We start from the raw sequence: 14,930 nt of genomic DNA, 5'->3' as shown, positions 1-14,930 counted from the left end.
AACTGTGGGAAGCATTAATGTTAAACATTAAGACTTATTTTGATTGTCCAGTCTTCCAGGAATCTCAGAGTTTACAGTTGGCACAAAAACCTAGAGAGGGGGGGAAGTGCTCCAGGAACAGGGTTGAGAGCCCTGCTCTAAAAAGGACAGCTCAAATGATAAGTTTATGACTTCTGGGAAACAAAACTTTTTATTAATTAAACATGAAAATAATGTATTAAACATTCTGTAAACACTGGATCAGCGGGTGTCTGAAATGGACCCCTATTCCCTATATAGTGCACCACTTTTCCAAGGGCGCACTATTCCCTACATCAGTGGTACACAAACTGGGGTAATAGTACCTCTGGGGGTACTTGAGAAGACTCATGAGACCATTGTCCTACAGGTAAAATGCACATGAGGTAGTTCAGGGCAAAATTCAGTTGGTAGTACAGTAACTGAAAAAGGATGGGAACCACTGCCCAACATAGTGCACTACTTTTGAATAGGGTGCCATTTCAGACAGCCACTGACTAGCAAACTTGAAAAACATGCAAACTTCAAAAGAAGAAAAGTGGAACAAACGTTACACATGACAGGGTGACAATATGGTGAATGTGGGTAGTTAGAGGGGCCCACCTCCCTCCCCCAGTGCTTGGTTACATGCTGGGAGGAATAAAGTGCCCTGGGTGTGTGGGTGCAGTGACATAGTTGACTGGGTGATTGGAGGGACAGTAGGATGCGTGCACATGTGGTTGGGCAGGGCCTGAGTTCCAGGGTGTGAGGTAATGGTAGGTGGCAGAGAGCATCGGAACATAAGGCTCGTAGGTGTGGAGGGGGGGTTGGCTGCACTGGTCCTGAACCAAGGGGTAGAACACTGTGCCTGGGGCTCCTGCTGAGGGAGGGTCCATGGGCAGGGGGGTGCCTGGTAGGAAGGAAAAGGTGGTGGGTGAGAACCAAGGTAAGAAAATAAGTCACATGTAATACTTGAGGTCGTAAGATTGTGACACTGAAGATCTTGCTCAATGCAGATGTGCCATTTCATAATGAGGTCTGGAGGCAGAGGGGTGACGCTGACCATTGGCAAGAACATCTCCCTGGCCATCAGGCCCTGCTCTCCCAGTCTCTGGGTAGGACTGGGGGACTGTGTGATCAGAGGGAGGGGGGGCTCCGGAGTAGGACTGGAACTGTTGCTCGGCATTAGGCTGCTGATACGCCTGCTGCATCTGTACCATGGAATGCCAATAGCTCTGCTGGTACCACTGTTTCAACATGGATAGAAATCAAAAGGTACAGGTTGTTTTCATTCAAAGACATGTCTAGTGTCTCATGCCAAGTAACTTTTCACCCATACATACTATAATCACTTACTTGGACTCCTAAATTAAAGTAATATTGGAGGACCTTGCCATCTACAGAGAGAAAAACATTTAGTTACCGTCACATCTTCAAAGTCAACCATAAGAAGTTGAATTTAAACCCGTGCCATGGGGAAGCATGTCTAACCTCGTGGAAGGTCGTTGCCGTTGGGGTCATAGGAGTAAGGTGGAGGGGGTATGGTGCTGACCGCTTCCCCCATCTCATTCACAAACCAGGGAGAGGAAGGAGGAACCTGAATGGATGAAACTACAAACAAGAGAAAATAGGCATCAGTTAGGTATTAGGGCTTAACAACTCCTTTGGTCTGACCATCACCCTTAGAGTGGGTACCTTGTCTGCCCATTGCGTGTGGGGGCATGGGAGCCCCTTGAGGATAGTTTGAGGGTGAAGCAATTGGTGCTGGAAGGGTCTGAGAGCTGCTAGAGGAAGAGGTGAAGATAGTTGCTGGGGCTGTGGTTAAAGCCTGTGCAGGCATGACTGCTGACTTCACCACCACCTGAGGAAACAAAACTAAATCTGACTACAATTGACAAAGGTGCTTAAAAAATAAAATAATAGAGTCAGCCACATGACGTAGATGCAAAGTAAAACAGGCTAGGTGGTCAAGTTACGCAACTAAGAGCATGAGGTTAACGTTGGCTGTTTTGATCCCGCGGCTACTACTACTAAGAGTGTGAAGCGAACTGTTTGGCAGAGTGAAATCTTGCACATCGCAATATATATAGATATTTTTGGGAGATTCTTCAAAGTAGCCACCCTTTGCCTTGACAGCTTTGCACACTTGGCATTCACCTGGAATGCTTTCAACAGTCTTGAAGTAGTTCCCACATATGCTGAGCAGATGTTGGCTGCTTTACCTTCACTCTGCGGTCCAATTCATTCCATTGGGTTGAGGTCGGGTGATTGTGGAGGCCAGGTAATCTGATGCGGCACTCCCCTTCTTGGTCAAATAGCCGTTACACAGCCTGGATGTGTGTAAGGACCACAAACCAGATGGGATGGCATACCACTGCAGAATGCTGTGGTAGCCATGCTGGTTAAGTGTGCCTTGAATTCTAAATTAACATTTATTTTTTTTAAAGTCAACAGCAAAGCATCCCCCACACCTCTTCCTCCATGCTTCACTGTGGGAACCACACATGCAGATATCAGCCGTTCACCTACTCTGCATCTCACAAAACTGATTCACGCAGTCTCCTCTGAACAGTTGATGTTGAGATGTGTGTTACTGGAACTCTGAAGCATTTATTTAGGCTGCAATCTGAGGTGCAGTTAACTAGAATTAAGTTATTCTCTGCAGCAGAGGTAACTCTGGTTCTTCCTTTCCTGTGGTGGTCCTCATGAGAGCCAGTGTCATCATAGAGCTTGGTTTGGCGACTGCACTTGAAAATCTGAAAGTTCTTGACATTTTCTGGATTGACTGAACTTCATTTCTGTTTATTTGAGCTGTTCATGCCATAATATGACTTGGTCTTTTACCAAATAGGGCTCTCTTCTGTATACCACCACTACCTTGTCACAACAACGGATTACCTCAAACAAAGGAAAGAAATTCCACAAATTAACTTAAGGCACACCTGTTAATTGAAATGCATTCCAGGTGACTACCTCAGGAAGAGTAGGCAAAGACGTCAAGGCAAATGGTGGCTACTTTGAAGAATCTCACCTATAAAAAATATATTTAGATTTGTTTAAAACTTTTTTGGTTACATGATTCCATATGTGTTATTTCATAGCTGATGTCTTGACTTTTCTACAATGTAGAAAATTAATGGACAAAGCAAAAGCTGTTTAGACATTTTTGCAAATGTGAAACTTGGCATTCAGGCCAAAGAGTTCAATTTTGGTTTCATCAGACCAGAAAATCTTGTTTCTCATGGTCTGAGAGTCCTTTAGCGGGCTGTCGTCATGTGCCTTTTACTGAGGAGTGGCTTCCGTATGTCCACTCTACCATAAAGGCCTGATTGGTGGAGTGCTGCAGAGATGGTGGTTCTTCTGAAAGGTTCTCCCATCTCTGCAGAAGAACTCTGGAGCTTCGTCATTGACTATGAAGTTCTTGGTTACCTCTCTGACCAAGACTCTTCTCCCCCAATTGCTCCGTTTGGCCAGGCAGCCAGCTCTTGGAAGAGTCTTGGTGGTTCTAAACTTATTCCATTGAAGAATGGAGGTCACTGTTCTTGAGGACCTTCAATGCTGCAGACATTTTTTTGGTAGCCTTCACATCTGTGCCTCAACACAAACCTGGACCCCATGGCTTGGTTTTTGCTCTGACATGCACTGTCAACTGTGGGACCTTATATAGAGGTGTGCCTTTCCAAATAATTTCCAAACAATTGCATTTACAATAGGCGGACTTCAATCAAGTTATAGCAATATTTTAAGGATGATCAATGGAAACAGGATGCACCGCACAAATGAGTCCCACAGCAAAGGGTCTGAATACTCACCTAAAAAGTCAAGCCATACAAGTAACTTTTGTCCAAAGAAAATGAACCTTCTACAGTTTGAGTAAACTTAAAACCTGATGTTTTTTTCTGACAAAATGTGACAATTGAGGAGTTGGGTAAAGCAGATTTTAAAGCTTCTAGTACCTGCTGTGACTGAGTGTAGCTATAACTAGCCATGCCCTCTTGTGGTGAGCCAGCACGAGATCCTCCCTCTTCAATGGTCTGTAAAGGCAGGCAAAACAAATGGAGACAGGAATGCAATCAAACCAATCAACCCCAATAAAAAGCAAGTAAATTGACATGAATGGGAAATTATACAATACATCTAATCATCCCACATGTGAAACTATACTTTCACTATAGTTATTAAAAGTTTCAACAAAAAAGCAAGTGAAGAGTACCAGGTTGGCAGTGGACTCTGCCGCAGCGTACACTGATGGGCTCTGGAACCCTGTGTCTGCAAGATGATTTAACAAGACAATTGTGAACGTGTATCCATATTGTACAAAGGGTCTTCAAATTGTGAGCCTTGACTGTTACCAAATGGCAGAATCCGTTGGGAAATGGAATAGCCCAATTTGACTTTACCTAATGGAAATCTGTTGAAAATGCATCTACAGAACAGCATATAATAAAATGGTGGCCAAGGACTGTCCTACCAGCTCTTCACAGAAACCTCACAAGTAGGTGATGTCAACACACTCACCTTCACCAGTATAGATGTACTCCTCTGAATATTCACCTGAGACACACCAAGGATTTACCATTTACATTCCAACTCAAAAACAAATACATTTTTTGTGATCAAGACGGCGTCACTGGACAGGCTGGCCTACCCTGGTCGTCACCATTGCTCCTCTCGTCAGCGTCCTCCTCTGATGAGGTCAAGGCCTGTTTACCAGATGTGGGGATGGGGCTCGGCCCCTGCTGCACCCAGAATGTAGGGAGTGCTGGAACCATGGGATTTTCTACAGTCTGTCCCTAAAGAGACAGTTACAAAAGTAGACAGCAGGTTGACTTGAATACTAATGCTCCCAACTATCAAAGTCTGTAGCCTGTGGGCTTCTGGGCTGGCTACATAGTTACCGACAAGGGAGGGAAGGCAGTTTCATCTCCCCCCTCAATCTCATAGAAGGTGATTGTTCCATCCATGTCCTGTGCCTCCTGTCCTGCCTCGGGGACGTAGCTGAACTGGCACTCCTTGCTGATAGCAGGGATCTGGCGCCTGCTTCGGCTGCAAGAGCTCAAATGAATACACATACTTTTATAACCACAACACCACGTCATGTCGAACCATGACTACATTCTCTATGGGCAGGGCCACCGGTAATATCCAAAGTTACTGTAGCTCAAATTGCTCATTCTGCTTGACATCGCTAAGACGATAAAAGGCGTATTACCGTGACCTGAATGAGTAGTTGTCGAAGCTGTGGTAGCAGCGTTTTCCTGAGTGAGGGTAGTATGTCATCTCCGGCCCAACGAGGGGATGATTGTTCAGGAAACGGGCTGAACTTCTGAACAGAACCCAGATTGGCAACAGCATAGATACCAACAGAATATAATCAACGGTAAGGAACATGACCTTCAGTAATGGTGAAGTACAGCAGCGGTGTAAAGGACACCCACCTGGGTGGGCCATATCCTCGCGGGGGCCTGGGTGGAAGATGAGGCCGATAGTGTTCGTAGGGCATTGTCTCTGGTGGTGGTGTGGGGGCATGCATGCCAGGGGCACGCCCAGGGGGTATGCCGCCAGGGCCTGATTGAAAGCGGGGAGGCAGGCCAGACACCATCAGCATCTCCTTCCCTCTGGGTTTCTTAAAGAAACGCCGCCGGCCCCGCAACTCTGAATCTAACATACAGAAGGGCTAACCGTTGTACAGGTCTTCAATGGTCCAAGGCCAATACGATGTTCACTGCTATTAAAAACTTACTAAGACCATCTAACGGTTAAAGGGCATACTGACCCATCTCTCCAGGATACTGCTCAGGCCGGCTGTATGATGGTCCCTTGCGGCTCGGGGTGATGTTCCAGGCAGGGACAGGGTTCACAGGCTTGAAGTTAGTCAGAGACACAAGATGTCTGAAAGGGGTGGGTGGGGTATAGAGAGGAGGTCTCATAAACCTAATATTGAAAAGAGCACCTTCTTGATGGTGAACCACTGCATCGATCTTTACCGTATGACTGAACCATTTGGGATGGTACATTTACATTTTAGTCATCTAGCAGACTCTTATCCAGAGTGGCTTCCAGTGCATTCATCTTAAGATAACTAGGTGGGACAACCACATACAGTAAGCACATTTTCCTCAATAACGTAGCTATCAGCAGTCAGAGCTAGTAAGGGGAAAAGTAGTAAAGTGTTAATTCACAAAAGGCTTTTGTGGGCAAGGGGGGGGGGGGGGGGGGGGGGTCAGAAGTTGAGCAAGGACTCTGCTTCAAGGGGAAGCTGGTTCCATAATTGGGGTGCCAGGACAGAGAAGCCTTTGTACTGGGTTGAGTGGGAGGACCAAGAGATCAGAGGTGGCAGAACGGAGTACTCGGGTTGGGGTGTAAATTTGGAGCAAAGCCTGACGGTAGGGAGGGGCAGTTCCTCTTACTGCTCTAATACAAGAATGTGCCAGAAAACTAAAATAAGCACACATTGATGGGTGCTGTGTAGAAGTGCCTGTGTGTAAGTCAGTTCAATTGGGGTGTTTTATAAAGGGACAGGTATCTCACTTTTCTCCAAGCTCTTCGATGAACACTGTCACAGCACTGGGGTGAGTGCCCACCTCCTGAATGAAGGCATTGTAATACTTCCCTTTGGGGTCTAGACGAACCTGCATGGAAGACATGGGCTACCCTTACTCATTTGGAGTATTTAAAAATAAAAATACATCTTAATTAAGTGGATAAATTGGATTACTGTACCTGACACTTGTCTCCCAAGAAGTACTGTCTTCCAGCAAACACCATGTAATCAGTTTTCTGCATCTCTGTTTCAGAGAAATTATATGCCATTCCAGAACACCCAATTATACAACTGCTCTACATTAAGAAATTAATGTACGGTATAATCATATCAACCCCACGGATAAAAGGTCTGCTCTGTGTGAATCTTGTCGTTTATGACTAATGTCTCATTATAAATTCAGCAGTTCCACAAGAAACCCCAACAGAAGAGGGCATACCTCTGCGACTGTCATGCCATACGTCAAACTGGACATTTCTGTACATCTCAGAATCCAGTGCTTTGAGCACCTTGTACGGGAGAGAGAGTTTTGCTGGTCCATCTGGAGTCTTAGGAAGAGAAAGAAACTGGATTTGTGTTCCTAGAATCTAGTCTTCCTCCAAAAAAATTGTATCAACTACAACTCAGTGGTAACAATAGGCGCTATAGAAAACGTTGCCACCTTTGCTTCCTCTGCTCCAGTTTGGGCTTTGTCCTCTGTGCGACTGTGCACATTGAACTCCCAATCATCCCTACAAGAAAGTAAACAGAGTGTAGAAAAATAGTACTTTACAAAAACCTGAAAACAAAATTCATACAATGACTACAAAACACACAGAGTGTACTAAACATTAAGAACACCTGCTCTTTACATTACAGACTGACCAGGTGAAAGACATGATCCCCCTTCATCTACACAGATTCTGAAGTGGACGAGACAAAGGATTTAAGCCTTGAGACATGGATTGTGTATGTGTGCCATTCAGAGGGTGAATGGGCAAGACAAAAGATTGAGATGCCTTTGAACGGGGTTTGGTAGTATGTGCCAGGCGCACCGGTATGTATCAAGAACTGAAATTCTGCTGGGTTTCCCCCCATTCAACAGTTTCCTGTGCATCAAGAACGGTCCACCACCCAAAGAACAACCAGCCAACTGTGGGAAGCATTGGAGTCAACATGGGCCAGCATCCCTGTGGAACGCCTTCGACACCTTGTAGAGTCCATGCCCCGACGAATTGAGACTGTTGAGGGCAAAAGGGTGCAACTCAAAATTAGGACGGTGTTCCTAATGTTTGGTAAACTCAGTGTATTTGATCAGTGCTTTGGTGAATTTATGCATATTGTAGGTGAGTTGTTTCACGACATGAATGCCTTTTGGGTAATGTAACTTAGTAAAAAAAAAGAAAGTTTGATTATTTCACCTAAATTGAACATTCATGTTTTCCCATCAAGATGTAAAAAAAAAATACTAAGTGCCAAATAAAAGTAACAGGGTTGATGTGTTCATCTTAAAACATCAGCCATTAGTCCCCTTGTCACAAAGGGAATGGAAGCTTGTGTGCAATAGGAATAGGCAATTGGAATAGGCAATTGGAATAGGCAATTGAACGAAAGCTTCACAAAACGTGTGTTACGCTCAGTCCACTCAGTTTTCCACCACAAAACACCAGAAAGTAAAATTTTCCAGCATATTTCTCAAATGTGGTTTACATCCCCGTTAGTGAACATTTCTCCTTTGCCGAGATAATCCAGCCACCTGACCTGTGTGGCACGATCATTACACAGGTGCAGACCCTTTTCCAGCACACGACAGACGTCGCACGCATCTCTTGGCGGCATCAAGAAAGCCATGGCCATCCCATTCAACAGCGTAGAGTTCCGGTTATATTACAAAATATTTTTTGGGTTCTCATATGCTTAATGTTTTTTTAGCTGCCGTTCTATAAGAACTCCTTGGTCTGTCACAAATTGCGCGTCGCCCTTGTGCGGCAATGGTTTCAAACACAGAAAAGGGTCTATAATAATTTTTGAAAAACCTTTAACTAGGCAAGTCCGTTAACTAATTCTTATTTACAATGACGGCCTACCCCGGCCAAACCCTAACGACACAGGGCCAATTGTGCATCTCCCTACGGGACTCCCAATCACAACCTTTTGTGATGCACACTGAGGTGCAGAGCCATAGACCGCTGCGCCACTCGGGAGGTCCATATAAAAAAGGACACTAAAATCTGCAGTGTTGTCACACAGTGGCATGCTGACTGCAGGAATGTTCACCAGAGCTGTTCCCAGAGAATTTAAAGTTAATTTCTCTACCATGAACTGCCTCCAACGTCGTTTTAGAGAATTTGGCAGTACGTCCAACCGGCCACACAAACCGCAGACTACGCGTGACCACGCCAGCCCAGGACCTCCACGTCCGGCTTCTTAAGCTGTGGGATCGTCTGAAACCAGCCACCTGATTAAACTGTGGGTTTGCACAACCAAAGAATTTCTGCACAAACTGTCAGAAACAGTCTCAGGGAAACTCATCTGCATGCTCGTTGTTCTCACCAGGGTCTTGACCTGACTGCAGTTTCAGCGTCGTAAACAACTGCAGTGGGCAAATGCCACAGGAGAAGTGTTCTCTTCACAGATGAATCCCGGTTACAACTGTACCAGGCAGATGGAAAACAGTGTACGGCGAGTGGTTTGCTGATGTCATTGTGAACAGAATGCCCCATGGTGGAGGTGGGGTTATGGTATGGGCAGGAATAAGCTACAGAAAATGTCTCAGCTCCTCCATGGCCTGCATTCTCATCGAACTCGTCACCCATTGAGCATGTTTGGGATGCTCTCAATTGACGTGTACGACTGTGTTCCAGTTCCCGGAAATATCCAGCAACTTTGCACAGCCATTAACGAGTGGGGCAACACTCCACAATCAACAGCCTGATCAACTCTACGTAAACGAAATGTCACCCTGCATGAGGCAAATGGTGGTCGCACCAGATTCTGATCTACACCTATCTTTGAAAAGGCTTACAATGATGGCAAAAAAACAAACATTTGAGAGTGCTGGTGCTAGAGGGGTACGCAGCCAGAGGTTGAATTTTTGAAGGGGTACGGGACAACAACAAAAAAAAGTTTGGGAACATCTGGTCTACAGAATAGAGAACAAACTAAGAGAGAAATAGAGGTAACAGAGACTTAAGCATGACTTGCTGTTTTTTTTCCTGGTTCAATGAACAAAGTAGACCGAACCCAGCTGCTATCGCATTGGTGTCTATGGGAGACACACCAAGTTACCGAGACTGGAACTGACTTTTTCTGTTGCTTCCAATTCCAAAAATAATGTATATAATAATCTTCAAAAAATAACTGTCAAAGCAAAAAAAATACCTAGGGATTTACAATGATGCTAAAAACGTGGCCATTTTGGGATGAAGTGTGTTCATTTTCCTAGAAGTCAGAGGGAACACAGTAGGACATGTCAAAATGCTGAATTTTGGCACTTTACCAGGTCTTTAGTTAAAAGTATGTATTGAATTTTCCATGTGGTCTATATTAAGGGCACTTAATATAAACAGGCTTTTAAAACTCAATATTGGTGCACAAGTTAAAATATCAAAGGGATGCAAAAGGGACTCATTTTTATGGAATGACCCAAGTAACTAGCAACTGTAAGACTTAGGTTTAGTGTAGAGGGCTTTATGGAAATCAAAAGTGGTGTGCAGGGCACAACTTCACCTCAGAGTCTGACCCCTGTCCTCAGGGGTGTCATAGCCTGCATCCTCACTGCACACCGACAGGCTGTTCCTATAACGACGACCTCCGCCATGGAACCCTTCCAAGGCTCCTTGCACCTCTGCCTCGCCGACACCAAGGACTTGTGTGTACAGCAGCTCATACAACAGAGCTGGATCCAGTTGGAGAAAAAGGTTGTACATTTCCTATTCACTACACATGAAAGTGCTGATCATTTAAAATGTTGAGTAAGTAAAATAAATGAGTAGCCAGTTTATAGGACTTAGAGTGAAGATTTATCCACTGCTGTGGAGCTGGTGGAAGGAGCTATAGGACGGGCTCATTGAAATGGCTAGAATGGAATTGAGTCAAACATGTGGTTTCCTTACCTTTGACGTGTATGACACGGTTCCATCTATACCATTCTAGCCATTACAGTGACCCAGTCTTCCAATAACTCCTCCCACCATTCTCCACTGATTTTTCTGAATTCTGATGAGTGAGAGTACAGACCTTGACACAGAGCTGCGTGGATGGGGTAGTTCCTGGGGTACACAACATCATAATGGCCATTGTTGGAGCAACACAGCAGAATCTGCAACAGTCAGAGAGCAGAAGTATAAAGCATTTTTACTCTTAACCAGTCATCAAATGGTAGAGTCCCCCCAAATCAAATTGTCTACAGCAGTTATTCCCAAACTGCCGTCGGCGGTACGCCAAATAAAAAAAAACATTTTTACTTCACATTTTCAAACAGTCCATTTATATTGCAACAAGCGGTTCTGTGAAAATGTAATTTAAAAATCAGAAGCCATTGCCAGATTTCTGGATTGGGCTCCGCTCCGACTATCCTGCCTTGGCAAATCGCGCTGTTAAGACACTAATGCCCTTTACAACCAGGTACCTATGTGAGAGTGGATTCTCAGCCCTCACTAACATGAAAATTAAATACAGGTAGACTGTGTGGAAAAAGATTTAAGAGACAGACTCTCTCCAATACAACATTGCAGAGTTATGTGCATCCTTTCAAGCACACCCTTCTCATTAACATGTGGTGAGTTATTCACAATTTGTGATGAACAAATAAGGTTATGTAAGATGGTTAAATAGAGCTAAATTATTGATGATTATTAGAAGCGCTGTCACTTCCCACGAGCCGTGTTGTATCAAACACTCATTCTCACGCTTAATATATGTATCGTATAGTGTGTTGGTGTGTGGCAGGCTTACAATAATGGCAAAAAAACATTTGAGAGTGCTGGTGCTAGAGGGGTACGCAGCCAGAGGTTGAATGTTTGAAGGGGTACGGGACAACAAAAAAAAAGTTGGGGAACATCTGGTCTACAGAATAGAGAACAAACTAAGAGAGAAATAGAGGTAACAGACTTAAGCATGATTTGCTGTTTTTTTTCCTGGTTCAATGAACGAAGTAGACCGAACCCAGCTGCTATCGCATTGGTGTCTATGGGAGACACACCAAGTTACCGAGACTGGAACTGACTTTTTTTGTTGCTTCCAATGGTAAGCAGCCTGAATGAACCCCATTTTCATACACCATCTTTGGCTGTAGTCTTCTCAAATGAGAGCAGTACCATCTAGTGGACAAACCAAAGCACACTACAAAAAGTATGTGGACACCTGCTCATCAAACATCTCATTCCAAAATCATGGGCATTAAAATGGTCCTCCCTTTGACACTGATGTTGGGCGATTAGGCCTGGCTCGCAGTCGGAGTTTCAATTCAAAGATTGATGGGGTTGAAGTCAGGGGTCTTTGCAGGCTAGTCAAGTTCTCCACACAGATCTCTACAAACCATTTCTGTAAGGACCGCTTTTTTTTTGCGCAGGGGCATTGTCATGCCGAAACGGGAAATGGCCTTCCCCAAACCCAGATTTGTCCATCGGACTGCCAGATAAAGCGTGATTCATCACTCAAGAGAAACACGTTTCCACTAGAGGTCGACCGATTGTTTTTCAACGCTGATACCGATTATTGGAGGACAAAAAAAAGCAAATACCGATTAATCGGGCGATTTTTTAAATTTATTTGTAATAATGACAATTACAATACTGAATGAACATGTATTTTAACTTAATATAATACACCAATAAAAATCTATTTAGCCTCAAATAAATAATGAAACATGTTCGATTTGGTTTAAATAATGCAAAAACAAAGTGTTGGAGAAATAAAAGTGCAATATGTGCCATGTAAAAAGCTAACGTTTAAGTTCCTTGCTCAGAACTTAACATATGAAAGCTGGTGGTTCCTTTTAACATGAGACTTCAATATTCCAAGGTAAGAGGTTTTAGGTTGTAGTTAATATAGTATTTATAGGACTCAATACCATTTGCATTCCATATACCTTTGACTATTGGATGTTCTTATAGGCACTTTAGTATTGCCAGTGTAACAGTATAGCTTCCATCCCCCTCCGACGCTACCTGGGCTTGAACAAGGAACACATTGACAGCCACCCTAGAAGCATCGTTACCCATCGCTCCACAAAAGCCGCAGCAGCCCTTGCAGAGCAAGGGGAACAACTACTCCAGGTCACAGAGCGAGTGACGTTTGAAACGCTATTAGCACGAGCTTTACACCACTCTAGCTGATGCTTGGCATTGCACATGGTGATCTTAGGCTTGTATCCGCCCGCTCAGCCATGGTAACCCTTTTCACGAAGCTCCCGATGAAAAGTGCCGATGTTGCTTCCAGAGGCCGTTTTGAACTCTAGTGAGTGTTGCACCTGAGGACAGACGATTTTTACACGCCATGTGCTTCAGCACTCCGCGATCCCGTTCTGTGTGTTTGTGTACTACCACTTTGTGGCTGAACCGTTGTTGCTCCTAGATGTTTCCACTTCAATAACAGCACTTACAGTTGACTGAGGCGGCTCTAGCAGGGCAGAAATTTGACAAACTGACTTGTTGGAAAGGTGGCATCCTATGACAGTGTCACGTTGAAAGTCACTTGAGCTCTTCAGTACAGACCATTCCAATGCCAATGTTTGTCTATGGAGATTGCATGGCTGGGTGCTCAACTTTATACACCAGTCAGCAACGGGTATGGCTGAAATAGTCAACTTCACTAATTTGAAGGGGGTTCCACATACTTCCGTATTACACATCACCCCCTATCCACACACCTGATTCAATTAGCAACCTGGTTCAGTTTTGCCTGGTAATTACTTCATTAGTCAGGCATTTAAGATGCTTCAGGGCCTGGGCAGTGAATAACCACACTTACCTTCTCCATGTAGTCTACTTCAGTTATCTCCGTTGGTGGCTTCCCAGGATACCTGTATACAAGGAAGCACCGCCTGCCACACAAACTTATACATTAAACTGCAATTCACATAAATCTAATTCTCCATATCACATTTGACAATATCCTGTCGACCAACACAAAGGTTGTACAATGTGGCAGGTGATGTTTAACTGATAACACATTGTGCAGCACTTACCTGTACAACGACGACAAAGCCTTTATCTCAACTTGGCCAGTGGTTTCCTGGAGAAAAACATTCAACAGTATGTACATGACCTTCATATGGTCTGAATCTGACCCATGGCTTGTGCAATGTGCTTTTATAACATGTAGTTCTATAAACATACCTTGGGGTCCTCCAGACGTTCCAGATACTTCTCAAACGACCCTTCAACAAACTAGGAGATAAAGCATGCCATTAGACTTGGGACTGATTGCTTAAAATCTATCTGGAATTCTTGGGACGTCCCTACCCTTAAACATTTTGAAGTCAACTTACAGGTTCAAAGTTGCATCGGTTCTCTCTCATGAAGGTGACACAGTCTTTCCTTATCTTTTGATGGTAATTCTGAGAGTAATACATCTTGGAGGAAAGAAATCAATCATTACATAGTGCACCTGTATTTCATATTCGACAATCTCCTCTTTGCGCCCTGGAGCATAGTGTTGTGCAATTCATATTTTAACTCTGGCCTCGGCAATAATTTCAGTCAGCCAAATGAACCATAGCCGAAGATGAACAGGCAGGCTAAATGAACCCATGAGTTCCCAAACGACCATTTATTTTTGAAAAAGACAACTTCCTATTCGCACACCATGAATTCAGTCAGATAAATGTAATATATTATATTCTGAACGTTGAACGTCAAATGGGACGTATAAAACATTTCGCTAAATTGCTCTAGTCTACCTGCTCAGAGACAGCTCGAAATAGACAGGACGCGTCTCGTGCCATCATTTTCCTGTAGAGACCGATGCTGGCTAGATACTCGTCCATGTTTACAAAATACTTCTTCAAGGCTTTCTGCATTTTAAGGATGTTGTAAATAAAAAAACTATAAATATGCAAAGCTTCATAACTTTCCGCGTAGAAGATAAACATGAAGTTCGAAAGTTTCCTTTCGAGTTGGAATAAGGAAACAGGTGCTAAAACTGAGCACTGATTACAGAGTCAACGCCGTCATTCGTGCCAACCGTTGAAAACTTTATTGAAAATTCTTGTCTTTGATTGGTTACACTATATTCTTGTTTTTTTTATAATACTGCACCCCCATCTATTCTGTTTATAGCCTCCCATGCCTTATCTAGTGAAAAGGCTACTCCACAGCCAGAAACGAATGATAAACCTGACTCTGAGGAAATTATTTGTAAAAAATCTGGCCAAAATCTAACCGAATATACACCAAATATACAGAAG

The 14,930-nt window shown here is 43.9% G+C and overlaps 1 protein-coding gene across 5 annotated transcripts; it reads right to left on the bottom strand.

Annotated features, from left to right (window-relative positions):
- Nucleotides 1-171: 171 nt before the first annotated feature.
- On the bottom strand, nucleotides 172-14,709 carry LOC110510171 (UDP-N-acetylglucosamine transferase subunit ALG13). 5 transcript variants are annotated; one of them, XM_021591532.3, is made up of 24 exons: nucleotides 14,424-14,709; nucleotides 14,013-14,096; nucleotides 13,861-13,911; nucleotides 13,710-13,756; nucleotides 13,493-13,565; nucleotides 10,760-10,841; nucleotides 10,250-10,418; nucleotides 7,203-7,272; nucleotides 6,981-7,089; nucleotides 6,721-6,785; nucleotides 6,529-6,629; nucleotides 5,774-5,889; nucleotides 5,436-5,658; nucleotides 5,210-5,323; nucleotides 4,896-5,052; nucleotides 4,646-4,790; nucleotides 4,516-4,551; nucleotides 4,211-4,266; nucleotides 3,954-4,031; nucleotides 1,693-1,858; nucleotides 1,489-1,608; nucleotides 1,354-1,394; nucleotides 1,061-1,244; nucleotides 172-907 (listed from the first exon to the last, which is right to left on the bottom strand). In XM_021591532.3, the coding sequence occupies exons 1-24, from the start codon at nucleotides 14,613-14,615 to the stop codon at nucleotides 642-644; spliced, it is 2,745 nt and encodes a 914-aa protein (XP_021447207.2). In that variant the 5' UTR covers nucleotides 14,616-14,709; the 3' UTR covers nucleotides 172-641. The 5 variants fall into 5 exon arrangements, with proteins under 5 accessions (XP_021447207.2, XP_021447210.2, XP_021447212.2 ...); XM_021591535.3 differs by having other exon boundaries at nucleotides 4,896-5,043; XM_021591537.3 differs by having other exon boundaries at nucleotides 4,896-5,034.
- Nucleotides 14,710-14,930: the final 221 nt, after the last annotated feature.

Source organism: Oncorhynchus mykiss, chromosome 29, assembly GCF_057628025.1.
Source record: "Oncorhynchus mykiss isolate SJ-2025 chromosome 29, ASM5762802v1, whole genome shotgun sequence".
In the NCBI taxonomy this organism is placed as follows: Eukaryota; Metazoa; Chordata; class Actinopteri; order Salmoniformes; family Salmonidae; genus Oncorhynchus; species Oncorhynchus mykiss.
The sequence above is the reverse complement of the archived record's forward strand: the minus strand, read 5'-3'. Positions and strand labels throughout refer to the sequence as shown.

Coding starts and splice junctions, on each gene's coding strand:
- LOC110510171 (XM_021591532.3), bottom strand. CDS start 14,615: ATGTTTATCTTCTACGCGGAAAGTTATGAAGCTTTGCATATTTATAGT. Junction 6,630..6,720: donor TCTTGGGAGACAAGTGTCAG/GTACAGTAATCC, acceptor TCTTCCATGCAG/GTTCGTCTAGACCCCAAAGG. Junction 4,552..4,645: donor GAGCAATGGTGACGACCAGG/GTAGGCCAGCCT, acceptor GGTGTGTCTCAG/GTGAATATTCAGAGGAGTAC.